This window comes from Hydra vulgaris, chromosome 15, assembly GCF_038396675.1.
Source record: "Hydra vulgaris chromosome 15, alternate assembly HydraT2T_AEP".
In the NCBI taxonomy this organism is placed as follows: domain Eukaryota; kingdom Metazoa; phylum Cnidaria; class Hydrozoa; order Anthoathecata; family Hydridae; genus Hydra; species Hydra vulgaris.
This window is the reverse complement of record NC_088934.1, coordinates 24,595,945-24,621,729: the sequence shown is the minus strand read 5'-3', so window position 1 is coordinate 24,621,729 and position 25,785 is coordinate 24,595,945. Positions and strand designations below refer to the sequence as shown.

The 25,785-nt window shown below is 27.8% G+C and overlaps 1 protein-coding gene across 2 annotated transcripts in view; it reads right to left on the bottom strand.

Moving 5' to 3' along the window:
• Positions 1-25,785, bottom strand: part of LOC136072012 (uncharacterized) — a 91,249-nt gene that overhangs the window by 26,517 nt on the left and 38,947 nt on the right. For both annotated transcript variants that reach the window (XM_065819859.1, XM_065819860.1), the window contains 3 exons: positions 25,356-25,450; positions 24,309-24,431; positions 1,711-1,928 (listed from right to left, as the gene is read on the bottom strand). In XM_065819859.1, coding sequence (XP_065675931.1) covers positions 1,711-1,928; positions 24,309-24,431; positions 25,356-25,450 — 436 coding nt within the window. The remainder of the gene's footprint in view (positions 1-1,710; positions 1,929-24,308; positions 24,432-25,355; positions 25,451-25,785) is intronic.

Genomic DNA, 25,785 nt, shown 5'->3' with positions numbered 1-25,785 from the left:
TAATCGAACAATTTGGTGGTCGTTCTACAAGCGTTAGGCGCCCACCTTGTCAACGATACAACCCCAAATATTTGCTTTTGACTGTAAAACATTGCCCTAAAATCATGATATGGGGTGCCATTACAGCAAATCAAAGTGGCAGTTTATGGTTTATGCCTTCTAACACCACAATAAATAGCCATGTTTATCTTGATATACTTCAAGAAAAACTTAAATTATTCATGAACATCACGAATACCAACAAGTTTCAGCATGACGGAGCACCCTGTCACAGGGCCAAGCTTGTAAGCAGTTGGTTACGTGAGAATAGGGTTGATGTCATTGGCCCCTGGCTTGGTAATTCACTGGACCTCAATCCCATTAAAAACTGCTGGAACTATCTCAAAAACGAAGTCCAGAAACTGCGACCCTTATCTTCAGATGATCTTCAAGAAAAAATTAAGCAGGTATGGACTAAACTTATGACTCTTGAATATTTGAGAAAACTCATTCATTCTATGCCTACCCGCCTAGCTAACTGTTTGAAAGCTCAAGGACAGCATACCAAATATTAAATTCATAAAACCTTTACTATTAGTTCAAAGTTATTATTTTTGTCAATTATCATCGTTACTAATTTATTTTGATAAAATAAATGAATAATTTAATGAAAATTGTGTTTTTTTTATACAATGTTCCAAACTTTTGATTGTGACTGTATGTATATATATGTGTGTATATATATATATATATATATATATATATATATATATATATATATATATATATATATATATATATATACACACACACGCACAAACACACACACACAGGGGTGTACTATTTTGTCACTATTTTGTCCTATTTTGTCACGGTTGCCCTGCAGGCGACTAAAAAACTTTTTTTTCTTACTTGAGCCATCCGTTATGATAGTCAGTAGTTCAGTATGTTTTTATTGTAATTCATTATACTAAGACTTCTCTTTTTTAGAAAAAAAGAATTTTCACATGTATCATTAAGTGCATTCATATTTTTTCATGTGCATTCCAACAACTTTTTTTATAATGTTAATTTTGTTTGACAAAATTAAAAATAAAAATTTTACAAATGAAAACAAGAGAGTGTTGTTAATTATTCAACTGGCAATTCATGTGATTCAAAATGTGACTAAAACATTTAAAGAATGATACATTAGCATTTTGAATTGAAGGAATATATAATTTTAACAAAAATTCAAGAAATGTGCTTCGAAAAGCAACAACGTTTAAAAAAACGTTGTTGTTGTGTCTGCTTTTTTTAGTTACTTTTAGTAAAATTATATAATGCGCTGTATTCATTATTAAACAAAGCATATACTACTTTAAATGCTTTTTAAAAGTTTCTTTTAAATAATCCCAAGGAACAAAATCTACATAGTTCAGTATGTGGTTTTATTAATAAATACTCTTTTGTAAGTAACAATCTACCTAATCATCTTGCTGGGCAACTGACAGGGATATTTTTCTTTAATTTTAGTAGCTCTTTGAGAAAACGAGTCATCCCGTGCCACCAGATGACCATGAGGGTACACCCCTGATATATATATATATATATATATATATATATATATATATATATATATATATATATATATATATAATATATATATATATATATATATATATATATATATATGTATTTATTTATTTATATATATATATAAAATTAAACAACAAAAAATCAATAGTTTACCTATATATGATACTTCGTTATCTTGTTCTTCGGTATTTCGATAGTGTTCCCCATCAACTTTTAAAAGAGACTTAATTTGAAAGAATTTTGAAGTTGCTTTTGTAAGTTGAATTTTAATGCTCTTTGAAAGAGGGACAGCTTGATCCTTTTTCACTTGAGAAGATGGTAGTTTACTGAGTACACACTGATTTATTTGCACAACTGGTAATGCTTCAATTCTAATAAACAACATATAAAGATTTATTCCTTTGAAATTTTTTTCAATGAAATGTCAAAAAAATAAAAACGCTATTTTCTCCTTCTCAAGCTCCATCTATAAAAATCTGAGTTATGTATCGAGTCTGTTAATGTTAAGTCAAGGACTTGGGAAGGTAAACAGCTAAGCTGTTCAGTGTGACGAGAAAAAGTAAAAAACTTTGAACTTTAAAAAAAATAAGAAAAAAATTAAAACTTTGAGTCAATTTATCAACAACTGGAAGATCACAAATGGAGCAGTTGTTGAATAATGGTGAGTGCTAAAAAACCAAGTAAGCACAGACACATAAATATATGTGAGTGTATGCATGTGTGTATATAAAATGCGGTAGTGGTGTAGTGGTAAAGCGCTCATTTCATAAGCGAGAGGTTCCGAGTTCGATCCCCACCACGTCCCTGGTAATACCGCGCTCAACTTGTTTCTCTGCGCTGCGGCCTTGTTCCTCAAGGTTCGTGTTTCGGAGTTATAGAGTTGAGAGAGGGTTATAACCACTATTAAGTAGCCTCCTCATCTATAGTGGCCTTCTCGGCCTTGAGGAGGTGAATAATAAAAAAATAAAAAATAAAATATATATATATACACATACATATATATATACACACACACATATGTATATATATATATATGTGTGTGTGTGTGTGTACATACATACATACGTATGTATGTATGTATGTATGTATGTATGTATGTATGTATGTATGTATGTATGTATGTATGTATGTATGTATATATATATATATATATATATATAGGTTGTCCGATAAGTTCTTGCTGTTTTTTTAAATTAAAAAATTTGTGATCGAAATGAAATTTTTTAGTATAATGTTTTGTGTTATTCGAAAGAGAATTTTTTGCTCTATAAGAAAGCCTATTTGGTTTTTTTGTTTTGATTCATTTTTGTTAATTTTCAGAGCATTTAAATGGAGTTTCAAGTCAACAAAAACGAGCATTTTCAACACCACCTTCTTTTTGCATTTAACCGAAGTGCCAAAGCCACGGAAGCTGCTAGAGAGATTTGTGCTGTATACGGAAAGGGTGCCATAGCTGAAAGAACTGCTCGATATTGGTTTGCAAAGTTCAAAAGTGGCAATTTTGACCTCAAGGATGCATCTTGTTCCGGGCGACCAAGTGAGTTTGATGAAGAGCATTTGAATCAACTTCTGCTCCAAGACGCGCGTCAAACAACCAGAGAGTTGGCAGAGCGTATAGGATCCAATAAATCAACAGTAGCAGAACATCTCCACTCGATGGGAAAGATTCAAAAACTCGGAGCTTGGGTGCCGCACGTATTGAGCGAAAACAATAAAAATCAACGATCCACCATTGCTGCCAGTTTGCTTGCTCGTAATCTCTCAACTCATGGACATAAGCAAAGATTTCTTTATCGCATTGTCACTGGTGACCAAAAATGGTGTCTCTACATCAACATGAAGCAGCGCAAAGAATGGTTAAGCCCAAAAGAACAAGCAACCCCACGAGCGAAGCAAGCTCTTCATCCACGGAGGACAATGTTGTGTGTATGGTAAGACTGGGAAGGCATTATCTACTGGGAATTGCTTGATCGCAACCAAACAGTCAATGCGGAACTTTATGTTCTACAGATGCAATAATTAAACAACGCCATCCAGCAAAAATGACCTGATAGGCAATATGGCGTTCTTCTGCAACACGACAAAGCCCGTCCCCACATTGCCATTATGACCAAGGAGGCGATTCAAACGCTTGGTTGGGAAGTGCTGCTACATCCTCCATACTCTCCAGACTTAGCGCCATCGGGTTTCCACCTCTTCCGATCTCTTTTAAATGCTTTGCGAGGCGTTTTGTTCAATAATGATGTCGAATTATGGGCGTGGTTAGAAGAATTTTTCGAATCGAGGCCAGGCGATTTCTATCGAAGAGGAATTGAAAAACTTGTTGAACCTTGGGAGCAAGTCGTAACAAACAACGGAGAATACATTACTGATAAAAATTCTTTGTCTTTTAATGCAATCTATTCTCAAGATGATTTTTTGATTTCTTTGTAGTTTCTGAAATGTTGGTTTTGAAGGACACATTGCATTGATCCAAATAAGTAGTAAGCTGAGCACAACATGATGAAGCATGTATTAGAATTTCCTATTTCTTACATATATTACAACTTGTGGTCAACCATTGTCATGCAGGACAAATAAAACACTTTTCATTCAATACATGTTGGCTGGAATAGGACACTTTTTATTCAATGCATGTTCACTGGAATAGGACACTTTTCATTCGATGCATAGTTCAAGTTTAACAATTGTTGCTGGTTTTGTTGGTTGGTTTTGTTCAGCAGCTCTATATATCAATATCACTACTTTTAAATTGTTTAAATCAATTTTTAAGTCTTTTGAGTTTGTGTGTATTGACAATAAGTTTCTTAAAGCAAACAAAAAAACTCTCAGCTTTTTTTTAATGATAAAAGCAAAAAAATAATGTTACGTGCAAATGCTGCACAGAATGGTTGTACAGCATTTGCAGCATTCTGTACAAATTTAATGATAAAACAAATTTACAAATTTAATGTTTTTTATCATTAAATTTGTTGTAAAAATTTAATGATAAAAAGCTTTAGCTCCAGGTAAAACCATATTAGAACGCTTTTAATATTTTATGATAAAACTTTTAAGATTAATTTATTTTTTGCTATGTTGTGCCTAAAAAATAAATGAAAAGGAGTAAGTGCTTCCTCAATGTCATTTTCACTCATGTAGACAAGTGGTCTACTAATTATTAAAGATTTAATCTCACACAAAACAGTTTGCAAAATTCTGTAGCAGAATTTTGACTGACTGAACTAGACTTTCGTAAAATCCTCCCCACCATAAGATGCCAGTAAAATAAACTTTTGTTAGATTTTGTTACTTAAACAAAACTTTTTTATTTAAATTTTTGTTTAAGTAACAAAGATTTAAATGTTTTAAAATTGTCGCTCATATTACTTTCTGGTAATCCCTTGCAAGCTATAAATCCTTTAAGTGCTTGAAGAAATGCAGGTATCTTCATGTCAGGAGAATGCTCAAAGAAATGCAGGTATCTTCATGTCAGGAGAATGCTCAAAGAAATGCAGGTATCTTCATGTCAGGAGAATGCTCAAAAAAATGCAGGTATCTTCATGTCAAGAGAATGCTCAAAGAAATGCAGGTATCTTCATGTCAGGAGAATGCTCAAAGAAATGCAGGTATCTTCATGTCAGGAGAATGCTCAAAGAAATGCAGGTATCTTCATGTCAGGAGAATGCTCAAAGAAATACAGGTATCTTCATGTCAGGAGAATGCTCAAAGAAATGCAGGCATCTTCATGTTAGCTATTAATACAAGATGAGCAAAATGCAAACCTTAGAGACAGAATTAATTTTAAAATAACTTTTAATATAATGGTCCAGCAAAATCTTTCAAAGATTTTATCAAAGCCATTTTTTAATCAATTTTTTAAAATTAGTCACAAATCTAATTATATATCCAGTAACCAATATCAATCTGTTTAAGTTTCTATATTTCTAATATCTATGCAAACAGCAATATTACTGCAACTTTCCACCTCAACAAAGTTCAAACTTCTTATGACCATTGTCTTTTCTTGATTACTTAACTCAAAAAGAACATTTAAGTTTGTATCTAAATCATTCTCAACCTTAAATAATCTCTCTTTAACTTTATCATATAACATTTTAGGTCCTCGCAAACATCTATCACTCAATTCCTTAAAACAAAACATACAAGTTATCCACCTGCTACATGACTTTATCCTTTTCAACCAACTTCCTTATCATAAAAAAACACAATTTTTTACCAATGGTTTCTAAGTCTTCTTATATCCTTTTATCTAACACAAGGCTATTGCAGAATCAGACCAACAAAAAATATTACTTGACACTCAAATCACTTCACCTATACAACTGAGGAATGCTTAACTTTTTTAATGGCACAACTTTTGCTTCGACAGTTTCTTGGCAAAGTATTTGAACGCTTTCACTCCAATACTCATTTTAATTCACAGATACACAACAGTACTATAAACCTCTTTTTGAGCTATCTTTTGATATCACTTAAGTAAAAACTTTAAATCACTTGAGTGAGAATTTTAAAGCACTTGAGTGAGAGCTTTAAAGCACTTGAGTGAGAGCTGTTTTGATCACAAAATCCATGCAACAGAATATATACCTTCATTCATCACAAAAACGTATCTCTTTACTCTCAATGAACTCAATTCAATAAAATTTTGTATTAGTTCTTTCCACTTAAGCTCTATCTTCTCACTCACAACTTTATTCTACTCAGTTTTGTCTGAGTAGAATAAAGTTGTCTGCACAAAATTTGAAAAACTATTTTTAGTCTGGCTTTTATAAGTGAAGCAAATGCTAGCGGATCGTAAATGGATGCAGAAATTTTTAAAATATTCCTTATTGTTAATTTTAACTAATGACATATTTTTAAAAAATCACTAAATTGGAAAACAAATTCATCATTTGTTTCCCATTCCACTCCTAACACTCTCTTATACGAATCACTTTTCTGCTTCTGTGTAAGTGCTTCTGTGTAAGTGCTTCTGTATAAGTGCTTCTGTGTAAGTGATATTATAAAGATTAAATATTGATTCCTCAGTAACATTTGTCATTTTCTCTTTAAAATCAAAATATCACTGCAATTTGGTTGTTTGTTGTCCATTTCCTTAAATCAAAACTTCCCTCAGACATAATAGTTTTTGGTTTTTTATAAAAATCTTGACCATCAATGATGCTGTTACTACCAGATATAACATCGTCTGCATAGAGAACATCAAAAATTTTATCTAAAAATTTTTTATCAGTTGTTTCATATTTCCTTAAGTGATTCAGTGTTTTCAGTGTTTCATTTAATAAAAATAGAATTTTATTTAATAAATCAAAAACTATTCTTAAAAACCTGAACGCAGTTAATTCAGGATTTTGATCTGTACTAATGTTTTTTTTACCAGAGAAATCTCAAATAGTAATGTTCACTTAAGATTTCTAAATTTAAGAACCCTTGTTTAATATCAGATAATATTCCAATATAATTTAATCGAAAACCTAACAAAACATCAAATATTTTAGCTCAAAGATTTCCTGAATGTAGACAGTCATTCAATGATAGACACACAAAGCATCAATGATTTGCACACAAAGCATCAAGCTCTAATCTTAGTAGATCCTTTTCCTTTCTTACAACTGGCCTGTGTGCTAAACAGTGTGATTTTGCTAATTCTCAAGCAATTCTATTATCAATTCTCAAGCAATTCTATTATCAATTCTCAAGCAATTCTATTATCAATTCTCAAGCAATTCTATTATTAATTCTCAAGCAATTCTATTATCAATTCTCAAGCAATTCTATTATCAATTCTCAAGCAATTCTATTATTAATTCTCAAGCAATTCTATTATCAATTCTCAAGCAATTCTATTATTAATTCTCAAGCAATGCTATTATCAATTCTCAAGCAATTATCTATTATCAATTCTCAAGCAATTCTATTATATATTCTCAACCAATTATCTATTATCAATTCTCAAGCAATTCTATTATATATTCTCAAGCAATTATCTATTATCAATTCTCAAGCAATTCTATTATCAATTCTCAAGCAATTATCTATTATCAATTCTCAAGCAATTATCTATTATCAATTCTCAAGCAATTATCTATTATCAATTCTATTATATTACTATTATTATTATCAGGATTTTTTCAATTATTATAGTTTCAAATATTTTATTGCTTTAAAATTTTTTAAAATTCTTTAAAATTTTTATCATATTCACTTAATAAATTGTTTTTTCTAAACTTTTCTTTTGACCTATTCAGTCTAACTTCATAAATTTTGAAGTTATCTGGTAAGCAATTATATTCTGGTTTAAAAGGAAGTTTAAATACATATCTCTCTTCATCATGCCTAATACACTTTTCCAACTTATAAAAAACACATTCATCAAACAGATTCTATCTTCTTCACACTCCAAAACTTGTGTAAATCACTTCTTAAATCATCTGATCACATCTACCATCACATCTTGTCTCACTTAACATCCTTAATCCTTAATAAGTTACTACCAACATGTAAACTAGTAACCATTTTTTCACCATTTTTATACTTAGAAGGTTAAGGTAAAGGTGTTTTTATTACTTTTATAACTCTGAAAATAGTTGTTTATTTTTCTTACATATATTATATAATATAAGATAAGTTTTATATATAAATATTTTTGTGCTATATTTGTGCTGTTTATTTTTCTTACATATATTATATTATATTTAGTGTTTTCAAAATTTGGCTTATAGACACTTGGCACAGCACACTTTAGCTTGTAAATCCTGGTTGAAATATTTTAAAAGGGATTCTAAATTTCACAGTTTTCCAGCAAACTTCCTAGAAATTACAATTATAATTCCATCAGGAAGTTTCTCTTTAACAACAGAAATTAACAAACATCCATAAGCCAATGTGTCAATTTTTAGAGACTTATGTTTAGGTTGTATACTTAAAATCTTTTAATATCATTATATAATTTTCTCAAACTTTCTAGTCTTAAATTTTTAATATTTTTAATAAAGAACCAATATATATAGAAACTAAAATTTATTGATTCCCATCCTGTAGTTCAAAGTATCAATAGCCTCTTTATAATTTAGAGAGTTAAGTGAAAGACCTGAAATAGTAGCTAATGCTTGGGCAGATAGATAACTTTTTAAATAGTTAAATTAGTCTATATCACACAGTTTCTTTTTTGTGGATTGAAACAACAAATTTATCCCAGAATCCATGTCACTCTAACGTACTATGTGTTTTGGAGTGGCCAAAATAAAAAATAAATTGTCTCAGATTTTTGAAAACTAAATTTGTACTGCTTTAAAATACTTATATTAAGGAAAATCCAAAATGTTTTTACACTAATGGTAGTAGTCCATGAGATAGTGACCAGCAGAGACATAAATGGTTGTCAAATTTAAGTTTTTTTGAAAAATGATGTTTTTGTTTTTCTTGCAGTGTTTCATGAATAATTTTTTTCTTCTGCTAATTCATTTACATATTAAAAAGTCTCAAATTATTTACATCCTAAGAATTATTTACATCCTAAGAATTATTTACATCCTAAGAATTATTTACATCCTAAGAATTATTTACATCCTAAGAATTATTTACATCCTAAGAATTATTTACATCCTAAGAATTATTTACATCCTAAGAATTATTTAAGATGCTCACAAAAAAAAAAAACTTTACTTTTTCAATTTTCATGATGTTGTAAGTTGAAAAAATAGTTTAAATCGCAAATTCCAACTTCCGAGACCTTGCAAAAAATATGGTATCAATAGGGATCAAACAAACTATTATTAAATAACATGGAATAGAGTGCATTTTTAAGAAATAAAAAAATCAGCTCTAACTTTTTGCGATAATGCGAAAAATTTAACATTAACATTACTACATTAGACTTTATATTCAAAAATCAATCGAAAATGATATTCTACTATTGTTAACTGACATTTAATTAGATAATTATTTGCATATAGTATATTATTCTATGCTTTAAATAACCATTTCATGCTTGAAATTAACATAGTTAAAAAAAAGGGTTTTTTTAAGTTAAAAAACTAAAAGAAAAGTTAAAAAAAAAAGTTTAAAAAATAAAGGTTATAAATTAATCTACTAAAATTAATAGTAATGGATTTTACAACTAAATATATTATTAGCTGTTTCAAATATTCAACAAAAAAAGTATTCATAGCTTCTAGAGTTTGTGTGAGTGATGGTAAAAAAGAAAACTTGGAAAAAAGTTAAATGGAGTTGAATCAAATTACCAAAATTTTTGGAGAGATTCATCAAGAAACACTTAAAAGTTTGAAATAGACGTTTTATCATTGGAATCTTCACAAACCACCAATAAGAAAAGACGACAAAAATAGTAAATTGTTGGATAATATGAATTCAAATTTTGATTCAATTGAAAAATCATAACTTATAGCTCAAAAAAAAGTATAAAATCAAAAAAATTTTTGTTTGTTCAATGTGTTAACACATGTCATCAAAAATTATAAAAACTCACATCATGTTTGTTCAGCTGAAATGTGACAACAATAAAATGACAGCTAAAGAAGCTGCTCCAATAATAATTTGTATTCAATAATCCTACAAACATCTAAAATAAGATATCCATCTTATTTTAGATGTCTTATTGACTTCCAAGTGATTATCACAGGATAATCACTTGGAAGTCAACAAGCACTTATGAATCACACCACTAACAAAATTGTAAATGAGGCAAAAAGAAATATTGGCTGATTTAGATATTAAAATCAGCCATTATTTCTTTTTGCCTCATTTACAAATTCACAAAATTACTTTTTGTAGAACAACTTGATGCTCTTAGTGTACGATTTCAGGCCAATTGAACTTCATTTCATCAAATTAACTACCGTAATCATTTTAGACAAATAGCTTCAAATAGAAAATAAAATTTTCGATTAGCATCCAGTGAATATTGAATTGATTAATGGAAAGTTTGTTATTATTGATTGCAATTTTATTTTGTGCATGATTGATGTAAAAATTTTTGTAACTATAACAAACACATTGTCAATGCAATGATGTTGTAATTGCAGAGCTACACCAACTGCAATGACATATTTGAAGAATTTTCTAAGTGAATTTACAGCAAAAAGAAACTATGGGATATCTCTGTTACATGCATGGATAAGATTTCTAGAGTGTCTTACACATATTTCATATCAACTCAAATTCAAAAAATGGAGATTAAGCAAAGAATTCAAAATAACATATGTCAGCAGAAAGAAATTCATCCAGCAATAAATGTTTAGAAGGAGGCATCTTAGGGTTGATTTCCCTGCAGCTAGTGAAGGAATAAGGAATCAATAAAACTGTCAGAACTAGAATCATCAAAACCAACAGAAATTATTAACTTAGAAGATGAGATAATGAACAATTTAGAAGCTACTAAAGAAGATTATTTGAAAGATGAAAAAATTGACATGTGAAATAATGTAGCAACACTAAAAATAAAAATTTTGAAAAACTATTACTTTAGCAGAATTTTTTCTGCTAAAGTAACAATTGTGTTAGAAAAGCAAAGTTTTCCTTTGCATTTCTAATGCAATTTTAAAAGATGTTTTAAAACATTTTCTCATATTTTTGAAAATTAAAACAAATTTTTATAGAAACACTAGTGTCCTCTTCAGTATTTAGGGCCTGCTACACAGTTTCCTAATTAGGCCTGTGAGGGTAATGGGTTATCTTTACAAGTAAACTGCTCTAACGAAATAATATAACTATTGATAAATAATATAATCAGTAGTGTGACTAGTAGTTAGGAGTGCTCCCCTAAAAAAACAGTTTTTTAGGGGAGCAATCCGAACTACTAGCCACACCACATGACATCTACTTGCGCCAGCCCTGCAAAAGCAACTTGATAAAAATCTTAAACAGTTAAATTGACTCAAATTTTATCAAAATCCTAAAAAACCAAAACCAAAACCTCTAGAAAATATTTTACTTGCCACCTAAATAAACCAATGCTCAAAATTAGTCTTTTATTAAACTCTGGTTAGCAACACTTTAAATCAAAACTTCTTTAAAGGTAAACTTTTTTCATCGGGGGCCATGTTGAATCTTAAGTAAGAATTCATCATTTCTTTAACAACAGAACAATCTTCAATTTTTATAATAATACAATGTAACTTAAGAATATATAAGTGTTCCTCTTACATAATTTAACACGCTGTTGTACCTCAATAAAACTTTTAAACTATACTTACAACATGTGTCACTTAGCAAATAATAAAAAGAGAAACAATAAAAAAAATAAAAAAAAAACAAAACAACCAATCAAATTAGACAAAAAAAATTAGACGAAAATCAATTCAACTTGATTATTAGGAATCTCTATTTTCTACACACTCACCTTGTTGATTTACCAACAGAATTTGTCATTTAATTGTTTTAAATATGTTATTTTGCTATGGCAAACTATATCTTTGGCCACTTATCATTTGACCTGGGCATCATAATGGTTCAATATATTTTTACATTTTTTTTTTTATCTCAAGTATATTTAAAAAAGTTATATGTAATTTAACAGTTTTTTAAAAATTAAAAATAAACTGATTTTAGATTCATAAAAAATTTGAAGGATTATTTTTATATTAATTTTTATTTAATTTTGTTAGCAAATTTAAAGATACTCATTATATGGTAGGACTCATTATATGGTAGGACTCATTATATGGTAGATACTCATTATATGGTAGGACTCTATATTTTGTTGAGGTGAAAAATAAACATTTCTTAATCTTTTATAGGTTGAGATAAAATCGAAACATGGCTACTTTAAACTTTTTTTTTAATTTAAAGTAAAATCTTTCTATTAAAAGACTTTATATATTAAAAGGTTATATATTTTTTTGTATTTATTATCACAATCAAAATTAACACAATCAAGGTAAAGAAAATCAAGAAAATTTGGATGTGGGTGGTTCAACATCCTCTCAAATACATCTTTCACTATATCAATTTTTTCAGCCTCATAGCTTAAAATTGTGATCATAACCTGTACTTTTATTATCAGATACTATTCTTTGCTGAACTTAGCAACACCAGTTGTAAACTCCATACTCTAACACTATCGGATAGCTTTCTTACAAAATAACACAAAACTTTGATACATAACTTTTCTCCTTGTGATCTTCTTTTTCTGCTGGATTCCACATCCAATTTTACACATTCAGAGTTTACTATCTAGATCTTTATATTTTCTCTACATCTATTATAAAAAATTATTATAAAAAACAATTAAATTTATAATATTTTGTTTATAAATTTAATTATGAATTTTTGTGTTTGTAATGGGAAAGATATAATCATAACTAAATTTGATATGAGTGCATTTAAATACACTTGTCCATTTTTTTAATATTTCACAAATTGAAGGTGGGGGGGGGGGAAGAATACTTTATGATTCCTTATGTGAGCACATTGACATACACTTGACAGATGCAATGAAGTGTTATTAGGGACAAGCATTATTTGCTACAAAGAACAATAACTGTCAAAATTTCATTGAAAAACAATTGTTTCTCAGCAAATTCAGAAAACTTTTTTATTTCTTACTTTTCCTCATTTTTTTATTTTTTCTGTGCAAAATATATCATCAAAAAAGCATGTCAAGTACTTTATAAATATTATTGTCTTAGGTTTAAATCTAATTGTGCAGTTTTACTTTTAAATAGAATATTATAAATTGAATCACTACTATTATATACTAAAATAGTAAATAGTATCACTACTATTATATACTAATATAGTAAATTAATAAGTAATTTAAAACAATAAAAAAAGCCTAAAAATTACAATTAAAAATTATTCTTAGATAATTTACTTGTCTAATATTCTATTAGCTTTTTTTATTGTTTTAAATTACTTATTAATTTACTATATTAGTATATAATAGTAGTGATACTATTTACTATTTTAGTATATAATAGTAGTGATTCAATTTACTATATTAGTATATAATAGTAGTGATTCAATTTACTATATTAGTATATAATAGTAGTGATTCAATTTACTATATTAGTATATAATAGTAGTGATACTATTTACTATATTAGTATATAATAGTAGTGATACAATTTACTATATTAGTATATAACAGTAGTGATACTATTTACTATATTAGTATATAATAGTAGTAATTCAATTTACTATATTAGTTATAATAGTAGTGATTCAATTTACTATATTAGTATATAATAGTAGTGATACTATTTACTATATTAGTATATAATAGTAGTGATACAATTTACTATATTAGTATATAACAGTAGTGATACTATTTACTATATTAGTATATAATAATAGTGATACAATTTACTATATTAGTATATAACAGTAGTGATACTATTTACTATATTAGTATATAATAGTAGTGATACAATTTACTATGTTAGTATATAATAGTAGTGATACTATTTACTATATTAGTATATAATAGTGGTGATACTATTTACTATATTAGTATATAATAGTAGTGATACTATTTACTACATTAGTATATAATAGTAGTGATACTATTTACTATATTAGTATATAATAGTAGTGATACAATTTACTATGTTAGTATATAATAGTAGTGATACTATTTACTATATTAGTATATAACAGTAGTGATACTATTTACTATATTAGTATATAACAGTAGTGATACTATTTACTATATAAGTATATAATAGTCTTTAATAGTATATAATATATCTTTTTATAATTACTACTATTTATTTTAAAATAAATTGTAAAAAATTTACTATTTATTAGTATATAAAGTTTATTATACTATTAGCATGTAAAAATTATTCAATTATTAATTAATCCATCTGTATATAATTTATTGAATTTAAATCTATTTCTAGAATTCTGTTTTGCAAATTGAATAAAACTAAGTTTATATTTAGAAAATTAAAAATATTTTGATTTCTGTGTCAAACTATGGCTGTTACAAGTGCACAGCTGACTTGTCCTGTCTATGGCATTAAACATGAACTTACTACTTGCAAACTGTTAAAAAGTCATGCACCACTATTCTTACGTTAAACTACAACTTCTTAGGACCAAGTCAAGCACAATAGTTTCTAAAGTTTCTGAAAGCCAACATTTAGTTGAAATATGGCATTCCAACTGTTACAATGCATGAAGTGCAGCAGAAAGTAGAATCTTTGCACAATGAGAATGATTCATAAAAGAAAAGAAAAGTCAAAGACTTTAGTATCAATTGCTAATTGATTTAAAAGTTTAGTTTTGTTTGACATTGCAGCATGCCATTGTTTTAATTAAAGTAACTGCACATGCCTGAGAATATCAAGTGCCAGTACTTGTGCATGAATTTTTAATGGATCAAAGAAATGAAAGAATTATGGTTATTGGTCATTTAAATAAGAAAAGTACTTTTATATTAATCAAAGCATTTGAAAGAAGCAGAGACAAAAATAATATAACTTTTTTCATCTAGAAAAAGCAGTCTGGAAGCATCAGTTAGTATCTCTTCTGATATAGATTCAAAAATTAATTCTGGTGAGAAGGAATTTATAAACGACACTCAGAGCAATATCTATGATGATCAGTCAGATTTATGTGAATAAGTTAGTGTCAAACTTGATGTCAGACAGAATAACTTACCAAACGTTCAACATAAGATTGCGACAAATAATCTTTATAACCTATTTCTACTGCCTTGCACATGTATCTTTATAACATGTGCAAGGCAGTAGAAATAGGTGAGGTGAAAGTCTAGCAAAAAAAGCTTGACTTATTGGTTCATTCTTGAATTCTGACAAGAGCAAATCAAATGTTTGTATGTTGCAAGCACTCCTTCGACTACCAAGCTTGTAATTTATTGATTACATTCTATGAGTTTATGCATCGGTATAGTTCTTTATAAAACTGGAGCCTCAATGTTGCATGGGGGCAAAACACTTGTGACGCTTAATTCAATTCTATTGCTTCCTTTCGGAAAGTGATTGACTTTTAGTTACTAAACGCATTCAAAGAAACTATGGTTACCCAAAAAATATTTTGATTGAGGAATGAAAAGAAATAAAAGAATTATAAGAATTAAATTTGTATTTGCACATTCAAAATTCAAATCACTTAAAATCATTTAAAATTCCTTTTCTAAACTTTGATGTAGTTGATTACCATAGTCTTGAAAATTGAGAGGAACTTCCAAGGATCCATCACCAATATTAAAAGAGTCAATTTCATTAAAAATGCAATACAAAATATGCAAAAATTGACTTCAGATGATTTTCCATGTTATTCTAAAAATGTAGAAAGAAATGTTAAATTGGCTGCAGCCACAGCCTTATCTGGATAAATGAGAAGAGACAGATACATTAGAGCAAAACTTTTAATAAGTACAATAAAAAGTACATAAAAAACAACATTTAAAAAACGTTGTATTTATCATAAGAAATGAAAAATTATTCTAGTGCTAACATAATTGTGCTACTGCATAAAATTTTGAGTTTTAAAGCAATCTCAAAGGTTTACCAGAAAACAACAAAATTATTGCATTTTTTGAACAGTAGATATTTTTACATAGAATATATTGTAATATCAAAAATGGTTTATTTTCAATTACAAGGCAGAAAAAGAAGGAAAAACAATTCAAATTTTTAAATTTTTTTAATGATACTTAGATGTTAGAGCAACATTATGTTGCTAGTCAAATTAATTTGAACAAAAAAAAAATGCAATGATGATCTACCCTAATTGTACACTGATTTATGTTTATTTTGTGATTTTTACTAAGAATCTAAGAAAATTTTTTTTACCAAGAGGAACGTCATTAAAAGAGTTGAAAAATAACAAAAAAAGGTTGCATGAATATTTACATTGTTAAATGCAGCATTAGCAGTCAGTTTTACTATACTCCATAATATAGGAGAACAGGAAAAAAAATCTTGAAAATTTTTTCTTTTAATGAAAAATACTGTAACTGCTAAAGTTTTTTGACCAAAATTTTTTAAAAAAGGAGCTTAAAAAACCCTTAAAAAGGAGTTGTTCTCTAAGTTTAGCAAAGTTTAGCAAAACCCTTAAAAAGTTAAATAACAATCTCTCATCGAAAAATTTATTTTATTTATATACAAACCTCTTGTGTATTGTTCATAGGTTTGTTTACATAAACTATTTGTTTACATTATATTTATAATTTATAAAAAATTAATGCAAATTTCACTGAATTTTTTAATTGTATCAGTTTCAACAAACAAATCTTAAGCCTGTAAAAATGGTTGAAAATAAAAAACAGATGAGTGACACTTTAACATGACCTATTAAATGTAAAAAATTAATTTAAATCTATCAAAACCTATTTATTATAATTATTTATAAATTTTTTCGTAGGAATATTGTGCATTTCATGTATATAGTTTTCATTATCGAAGCTTTATTTTATGTAAAAGTAAATTTCAATTTCAAAAACTATTTTATACAAACAAGGTATAAAGAACTTGGTTGATTAAAAATTTTAGGCATAAATCATCACTTTGCACCTAATTTTAACTAAAATGTTGACATTTATTTTTAATCTAGTGATGCCTGTATTAAGTATTGTTAAGTAAACAATAAAATTAAATCATATTAACACTAAAAATAAAACTAATAAGTTGACAAAATATTTCTGTGTAATAATTATTCTGTTATGACTTTTGCATCAAATTTTTATTCAGATTTCCAGACCCTAGTATGATTAACTTTTCTTCAAATTCTCTTAAAGAATTTATGAGAATTTGAAGAAAAGAAAAAAGACCATTTAAAAAGCATGTAATACTTTTTGTCTTTCAAAGATAGGTACAGCCTACTGATACATAAAAAATGCTCTGATATTTTATGCTTAAGAAACCTTAAGATTTAATATGCAAATTTTAGAGATAACACTCATTAGAAAGAGTTGTCTTTACTCATAGAGACACAGATAAGAACCTATGAATTGATTCATTAAGACTCAATTCATGGGTTTATTATCCAGGTTTAGCTTTTCAACTTTCATTGTTTTTCAGGTTAAAGTTGCTAAGTTTACCCTAGTTTACTAAGTGGAGCAAAAATATTTTTAAAAAAGTTATTCTGCTAAGTGTATGTCTATAACCTTTTAGAGTGTAAAGTTATTTATATCATATAGCTATTTATTTAATCTCCTGTTTACACAAAATGGTGTTTCAGCTGCAAAATTATTTATCAAAGTTAATAGACCATGTAACCATTAATAATGTAAATATGAAAAATTAATGTAACCAGATACACCTAATATAACCAATAAAACTTAATGTAATCATTAAATTTAAGCATAATTTAGAAACTAATTTATATTTTCTGTCTCGAAGAACTAATACTAAACACTAAACTCTACATTCAATTCTTGTAACTTCTAAACTTAAAATCTAAACTCAAAGTACAACTGTGTAAAGAGTTTTTAAATAAAATTTCTAAATCAAAGTTAATGTTTATATCTATAAACAACAGTGGTAAAATTTTCCCAAATATGTGTAAATTTTTTGTAGGGTTAACCAAACTTTTTTAAAATTGATCGTTTATTTACAAGAAATATATAAATTTACATAGAACAAATATTATCTCAATCCCATAAAGTTTTAGCTACCAGGGAGTCAGTGAGAATATTTCACCAAAAGCCCGGCTGGAGGGGGAGGTAAAAACTTAAAAAATGGAAGTATTAAAAAAAAACAACTTACAAAACGTAAAAAAACGCTATCTCTTTTTTTTTTAAAATATTTTTGTAAAAACAAATAGAGGGGTTTGCCCCCTCCCACTGCCTACCACTGAAACTGTAAAATTAGGTTGTTTTGGAACTAAAAATAAAACTTTTATATAGATCCACACAACATTTACTGGCATTTATTAAAATAAAGTACAATAAAGATTAATTCTTAAACATTGTCAAGCCAATAAGGTTTTGTTTAGATAGATTATGTGACATCAACTTCTGTGACAACTCTAGTCCTTTAATCCAACCATCTCTTCTATCTTCTGCAAAAACATTTTCGCATGCCTGGATAACTTTTTTTACACATCTTTCGACAGCTTGAGTGTGGCAACACCAGTTTGGTACAATCATTGGTTTAAATAAATACTCTTTGATGTCTTTAGTTGTCATGCAACAAGTCAAAGGTGGTTCAAAAGCTTCATTCCAATCAATAAGATCCTTGAAACAAATTGCCTTAGTATTGATATCTGGTGTCCTTCTTGGTCTAACAGATAGATCTCCTATTTGTTCATTTTCATCACCTTCTCCTCTTATTTCTAGAATTTTGAGTACACTGAAACTTCTCTCCTCTTTATTTTCAGAACAAAGCATAGTTTGAAGAATAGATTCAGAGAAGGCATACCAAGCAGATCGCTTAATAGTTGGAATGACAATATTCTGAATATCGAGTGACTGGTGTTGAAGCAACTTAAGCTGGTAAAGAACATGTTTTGGTCCTTCTGTCCAACTATGTTTAACTTTGATGTTAAACCAGACAGGAAAGTACACTCCTACAATGAACTCGACTAGTTTAAGAAGTTTTTGGGCTGCATTGCCTTGAAGACCATGATGAGATACCCAAATTCTACATATTCTATTGGCTGTTGTTAGCCATCTGGCCATGTTAACTGGGCCAATTTCAAAAAGTCCTAGTTGCTGAGGAACATGACCACTGCGTATAGCGTTAACTATTTGATAGCCGTAATACTGATCTGTAGAAAGGTCTTTAACCACATTATTACTTAAGTTAATTAGAGGCTCACCAGTTTCAACTTTACTAAAAAAAGGGTTAATTTCAAGATTGGTTGCTTCATCAAGTAAGCTTCCAATGGGTCTACTCCATTTTTTACCACTTTTAGATTCTCCATCTAACAATTTAATTAGACGTTTGAGTGGTAATTCATTGGTGTGTAGAGCACATACAATCCAATTCAACTTTCGCCCTAATTTCAGCTCCATAAAGTGCATTACTCCTCCATCACAACCAGTGTTTACATTGGTAGAGTCTCCACCAATTGCTTTTAAATGTACATTAATGTTCCTCATTGCAGTATACTCAATAATCTTATCTGCTATAATTTCAGCGTGGTTCTTTTTTGCTTTTTGATTTTCAGCTTTACTAACACTTTTATAATGATTGTCGTATATTCACTCATACCTTTTATATAAACCAGTTCAATAATTGGTATTTTTCTCTCCCTAGGACAGATACAGGTAATGTGGGCACCAAATTTACAGTCAGGAGGACAGCATTGCTCAGAACACAAAGAACTATTTTACAGTTACACTCCACCAAGTCAAACAGTTTGTCAATAACGAGATTAAACTTTTGTTTTATAACTTTACTTGCTTTGTTTTGAGAAATTAGACTAGCTTTGTTCCATGCGTCTATAAGTCTTGTTACCAAATTATGCTTTAAACAAGTTACGGGAGGCACAAATAAAACACTGGCCATTTGCCATTTTTCTGAAAGTTTATCGTAAATATCCTGGATCAACTCAGAATTGCTATAGTTTCTTCTGTTTAGTTTACTTGTTTGTCTTAAAAAAATACCATGTCTTAGGATATCTCTCATTGTTGGCAGTTCAGCTGTTGGCAACTCTTTTCCAGATCCCAAATATTGACGTAGACAAGAATCATTTTTCCATCTTGTTCCAGTAGCTATTTTAATTTTAATATTATTTTTTATCTAGTAATTTTTAAAATTAGAAAAATAAATATATATTATAAATATATAAATATATATAAATATATATATATAAATATATATATATAAATATATATAAATATATATAAATATAAATATAAATATATATAAATATATATATATATATATATATATAAATATATATATATATATATATATATATATATAAATATATATATATATATATATATATATATATATATATATATATAACACATCGCTCAATAAGTCCGTAGGATAGCTAATAAAACAACAACATTTTGACATAATTTGATTTTATTCATCAACATAGTCTCCTTTTAAAGCGATACAGTCATTCCAGCGCTTCTCTAACTTTTCGATACCATGTTTGTAGAACGATTTATCTTTTCCTTCAAAATATGCTTCAGTTTCGGCGATGACCTCCTCATTCGATCCAAATCTCTTTCCCTGGAGCATCCTTTTGAGATCTGAGAACAGCCAATAATCGCTGGGGGCCAAATCAGGCGAGTATGGTGGATGGGGCAACAATTCGAAGTGTAATTCATTCATTTTTACCATTGTTTTCATTGACTTGTGACACGGTGCATTGTCTTGATGAAAGAGAATTTCTTTCTTCTTCATGTGCAGTCGCTTTTCGTCAATTACAGCCTTCAATCGTTCCAATAATGCCATGTAATATTCGCTGTTGATCGTTTTACCTTTCTCAAGATAAACAATGAACAATATACCATGGCTATCCCAAAATATGGAGGCCATAACCTTGCCAGCAGAAGTTTGGGCGCTTTGAGCGGCTTTCACCCGCTGGTGTCCACTCAGCCGACTGTCGATTTGACTCAGGAGTGAAATGGTGGATCCATGTTTCATCCATTGTGACGTAGCGACGCAAAAAATCCTTTTTATCTCGGTGAAATAGTGCCAGACATGCTTCAGAATCATCGATTCGTTGTTGTTTTTGGTCCGGTGTTAGCAAACCCGGCACCCATTTCGAACAAAGCTTTCTCATACCCAAATGTTCGTGTAATATTGTAAACACACTGCCTTCTGATATCTTTATGGCCTCGGCTATCTCCTTCAATTTAAAATTTGCGGTCGGATATGACGATTTTAAGGATTTTTTTGATGTTTTCCTCAGTAACTGCCGAATTTAAGCGACCAGAGCGTTCAGCATCATCGGTGTTTGTACGACCACGTTTAAAGTCAGCAAACCACTTTTCAACCATTTGCCTCGATGGAGAGGAGTCCGAATAACACTTATTTAGCCATTGTTTGGTCTGCACCGTGTTTTTTCCCATCAAAAAGCAATGCTTAATGAGCACACGAAATTCTGATTTTTCCATTTTTTTCAATTCACAAAAGTTGATTCAATCGTTCACACACTAACTTGGTAAATAATGGTCCGATTGTCATGAAACTTTGACAGATATCGTTTGAAGGTTGGTACTTTCTAAAAACAATACGGATTCGGTATTTGCGTTGCCATCTATATGTCATCCTACGGACTTATTGAGCGATGTGTTATATATATATATATATATATAACTTGCATAACAAATATTAAAGCAAAATACTTTTGAATAAAGTTTTGTGTGTAGCCATTCATCAAATAGAATGTATAAGTTAAATACATACAAAACTTTGCAAAATTACTAATTTTTAAGCATTTTGTAAACCAAAAATTCTGAAACAGTATAACTATTAAACGAATTTTGCTTATCCTGCTATAATTTCTTTTGATAAGGTTGTTGTAAAGCAGATATAACTCTAAAATATTGAAATTAACCCTGAAAATATGAAAATATCAAAAATTTAAAATTTTTGGCAATTTTCAAGGCAGTTCCCTGGTAGCTTAAACTCATTTAAATTCAAATTTTTTGATAGTTCTGAATTTAATATGTTAAACCTCACCCTTTTCTTAAAAATGCCACTGATAAGTATGAACTTTTAAATTTTGACCATAGTATGACACACCCTAATATATATATATATATATATATATATATATATATATATATATATATATATACATATATATATATATATATATATATATATACATATATATATATATATATATACATATATATATATATATATATATATATACATATATATATATATATATATATATATATATATATATATATTTATACATATATATATATATATGTTTGTATATTTATATTTATATATATATATATATATATACATATATATATACATATATATATACACACACACATATATATATATATTTATACATACATATATATATGTGTGTGTGTGTATATATATATATATATTTTTTTTTTCTCTGCTCTTGTGCTTGTTTACTCCCGCCAAGGCCTATATATATATATATATATATATATATATATATATATATATATATATATAAATATATATATAGGCCTTGGCAGGAGTAAACAAGCACAAGAGCAGAGAAAAGCTCTCCTAAAACAAGCTGCAACAATGCAAGCTGCTCCTCTAAACAGCTTCTTACAAGAGCTTTTGGTTTTTGCATGAGCTATCTGTTTATTCATTAAAAAAATTGCTTATTAAATACAAAATTTGGTTTCATACTTGTTACAAGCATTTATTTGTAATGTTAATATTACAAGAATATATACATATCAACAGTCATTTATTGCGCTGTGAAAAATTCTTCAGACGAGGGTTATCTTTGGGTTTTCACACAAGCTATCCATTTATTTATTAACAACATTTATTTAATAAAAAATTTGACAAAGAGCTATAAAAGTTTTTATTGCTTAAAATAAATGTTATATATTTTCATATTGTAATAAAATGCAGGCATTTTAAGAATTATTATAACAATTAAAAATTTTACAATAAAAGTGAATAATATATTAAAGCAATTAATATACAAAATATATAATTCATTACATAAAATAAAAATTATTATGCAATAATTTAGAGTGTAATAATTTTATATTTATCAGTTAGTCCAATCTAATCAAAAACATTTGCATTTCAATGGGCACTTAATTTTAATTTTTTTTTTTTTTTGCAACAACTGTGCCTTTTAAAAAGCATTGCAATTAATTATGCAAATAACTTTTATTTTTTATAAAAATTACTTTGAGTTTTTCATTTTAGTTAGAATAATAATTAGACTTTTGAGAGAAAAAATGATACTTTTGTGAGACCTGTAAATTGCTCCCGTAAACCATTTTAGGGGAGTGTGGGCGAGAGCTGTGGGAATATTACAACATTACAGTGGGAAGTGAGAGCTAAAGCTCTTGCTTCCCGCCGAGGCCTATATATATATATATATATATATATATATATATATATATATATATATATATATATATATACATACATACATACATACATACATACATACATACATACATACATACATACATACATACATACATACATACATATATACATATATTAATTGACCAGAATGTTTTAAAAACATTCTGAATGTTTTTAACAATATAAACAATGTTTTTATTTTTATTTTTTTTAATAAAATGTTTTTATTTTTATTTTTTTTTACTGTAAATCATGCGCGGAGTGTTGCTACATCGACTATCTTATAGCCTGACTCGCAAGGGAGTGCTGCTACATCGACTGACAAATAGCCTGACCCGCAAGGGAGTGCTGCTACATCTACTATCTTTTAGCCTGACCCGCAAGGGAGTGTTGCTACATCGACTGAGGGTTTGGTTGGGGCAGGCAGTCTATCAATTAATAAAAAAAATAATTCCGGTCATGTATATATATATATAAGTATATATATATATATATATATATATATATATATATATATATATATATATATATATATATATATATATATATATATATATATATATATATATATATATATATATATATATATATATATATATATATATATATATATATTCTATACATCAACTGAGGGTTAATGTATAGAATTTATACATCAACCCTCATTTTTTTCAATTATAAACATTTTTGGCCTACTATTTATTAAAAAAGAAATTTTTTAAAAGACCTGTTATGAAAAAATATTTTTTTGTTTGTTTTTAAACGAGTAAAACATTAGATATAAACCTTTTTTTAAAATAATTTTCTACATTCACTGTCACATGATATGAAACATGTACGGTAGCTATTGCTTCTGACTCACTATCTCTGCATAGTGGTTTGAATAATGAACTGTCTTCAACAATGCACCTAAAGTATTAAAAAAATTTATTAAATAAATGTAACAAAACTAAAGTTTCAAAAAAAGTTTCTTGAATATATATATACTAAGCTAGAAATTCATACAAATCTATAATCTACTTAAAAAACTTGATTGAAGTTTATGAACTTCTCAATTTTTTTTTCAAAAAAATTTCAAGAAGTAAAAAATAAAAATGTCGTCTATAAAGTATTTGAATTTATATGCCTAAAAACTTATTTATAAAAACCAATTAACATTATTTACTAATGAATTAACATAAACTGAAATGTTGGTTTGTGTCAACTATGTTTTTTGAAAATTATTTGGTAATCCAAGCAAATTCTAAAGATTTTTCAAATGTTAAACTTGATTCTAAAACTTTTTTTAAAATTCTGGACATTTCAACCAGTTCAACAATATACTAGGAAATTACTTATTATATAAATATGAATTAAAAATAAACTCAAAAAAAAAAAAAAATCAAAATATCATCATCCTGATTGCAAAAACAAAGTCTGTTTTTTTCTATTTTCAATTATTCATTTTTAATTGTTGTTATGCCCTTACCTTAACACTATAATTCTCTATCCAATTGATTAAACCCTTACCTTAACACTATCAAATTAAATTAAAACCTTGAATAAGCTAATACTATCAATTTAAAATAAATTTTTTTTTTGATAAAACAATAATTTTGTCATTACAAATTTTGATTTTGTAATGACAAAATTATCATGCTCAAATTTACAGCAATACACCTGTGCAGGGTAAAATTGCTGCTTTCACAACAAACATACAACCAATTGATAATATTGTCTATTTCTTATATAGTAATTGATGAAAGAAAAATCAGCCTAATTTTAATGATTTCATTTTTAACTGTTTTGCAATCAAATTGCTCTATCTTTCCATAAAAAAAAATTAATAGTTACCATTTTGATGGTACATCAATATGTATTATATGTTTCTCCACATCCATATAAACGATTTTTTCGTCATTCAAATTTATTAATGGTTTTACTTGAACCTATTTTAAAACGATAAGAAACTTAGAAAAAACATGAACATAATTTCTATATTTAAAACAACAACAACAAAAAAACTATAATATCAAAATGAAGTTTAGATAACATTTAATTATTTAAACAGTGAGAAATCATTCAAACATTGCTGTTACAAAATCATTAGAGCATTGTTGTTAAGAAATCATTCAAACATTTTCGTTGCAAAACCATTAAAATATTGTTGAGTGAAAAATATTTGAATAAATCAATACTTTTGTCATAAAGCAATTGTTATTTTATTTCAAAACTAATACTAAAATATTTTTATTGTAAAAAAAAAACTAAAAAAAAAAAACAT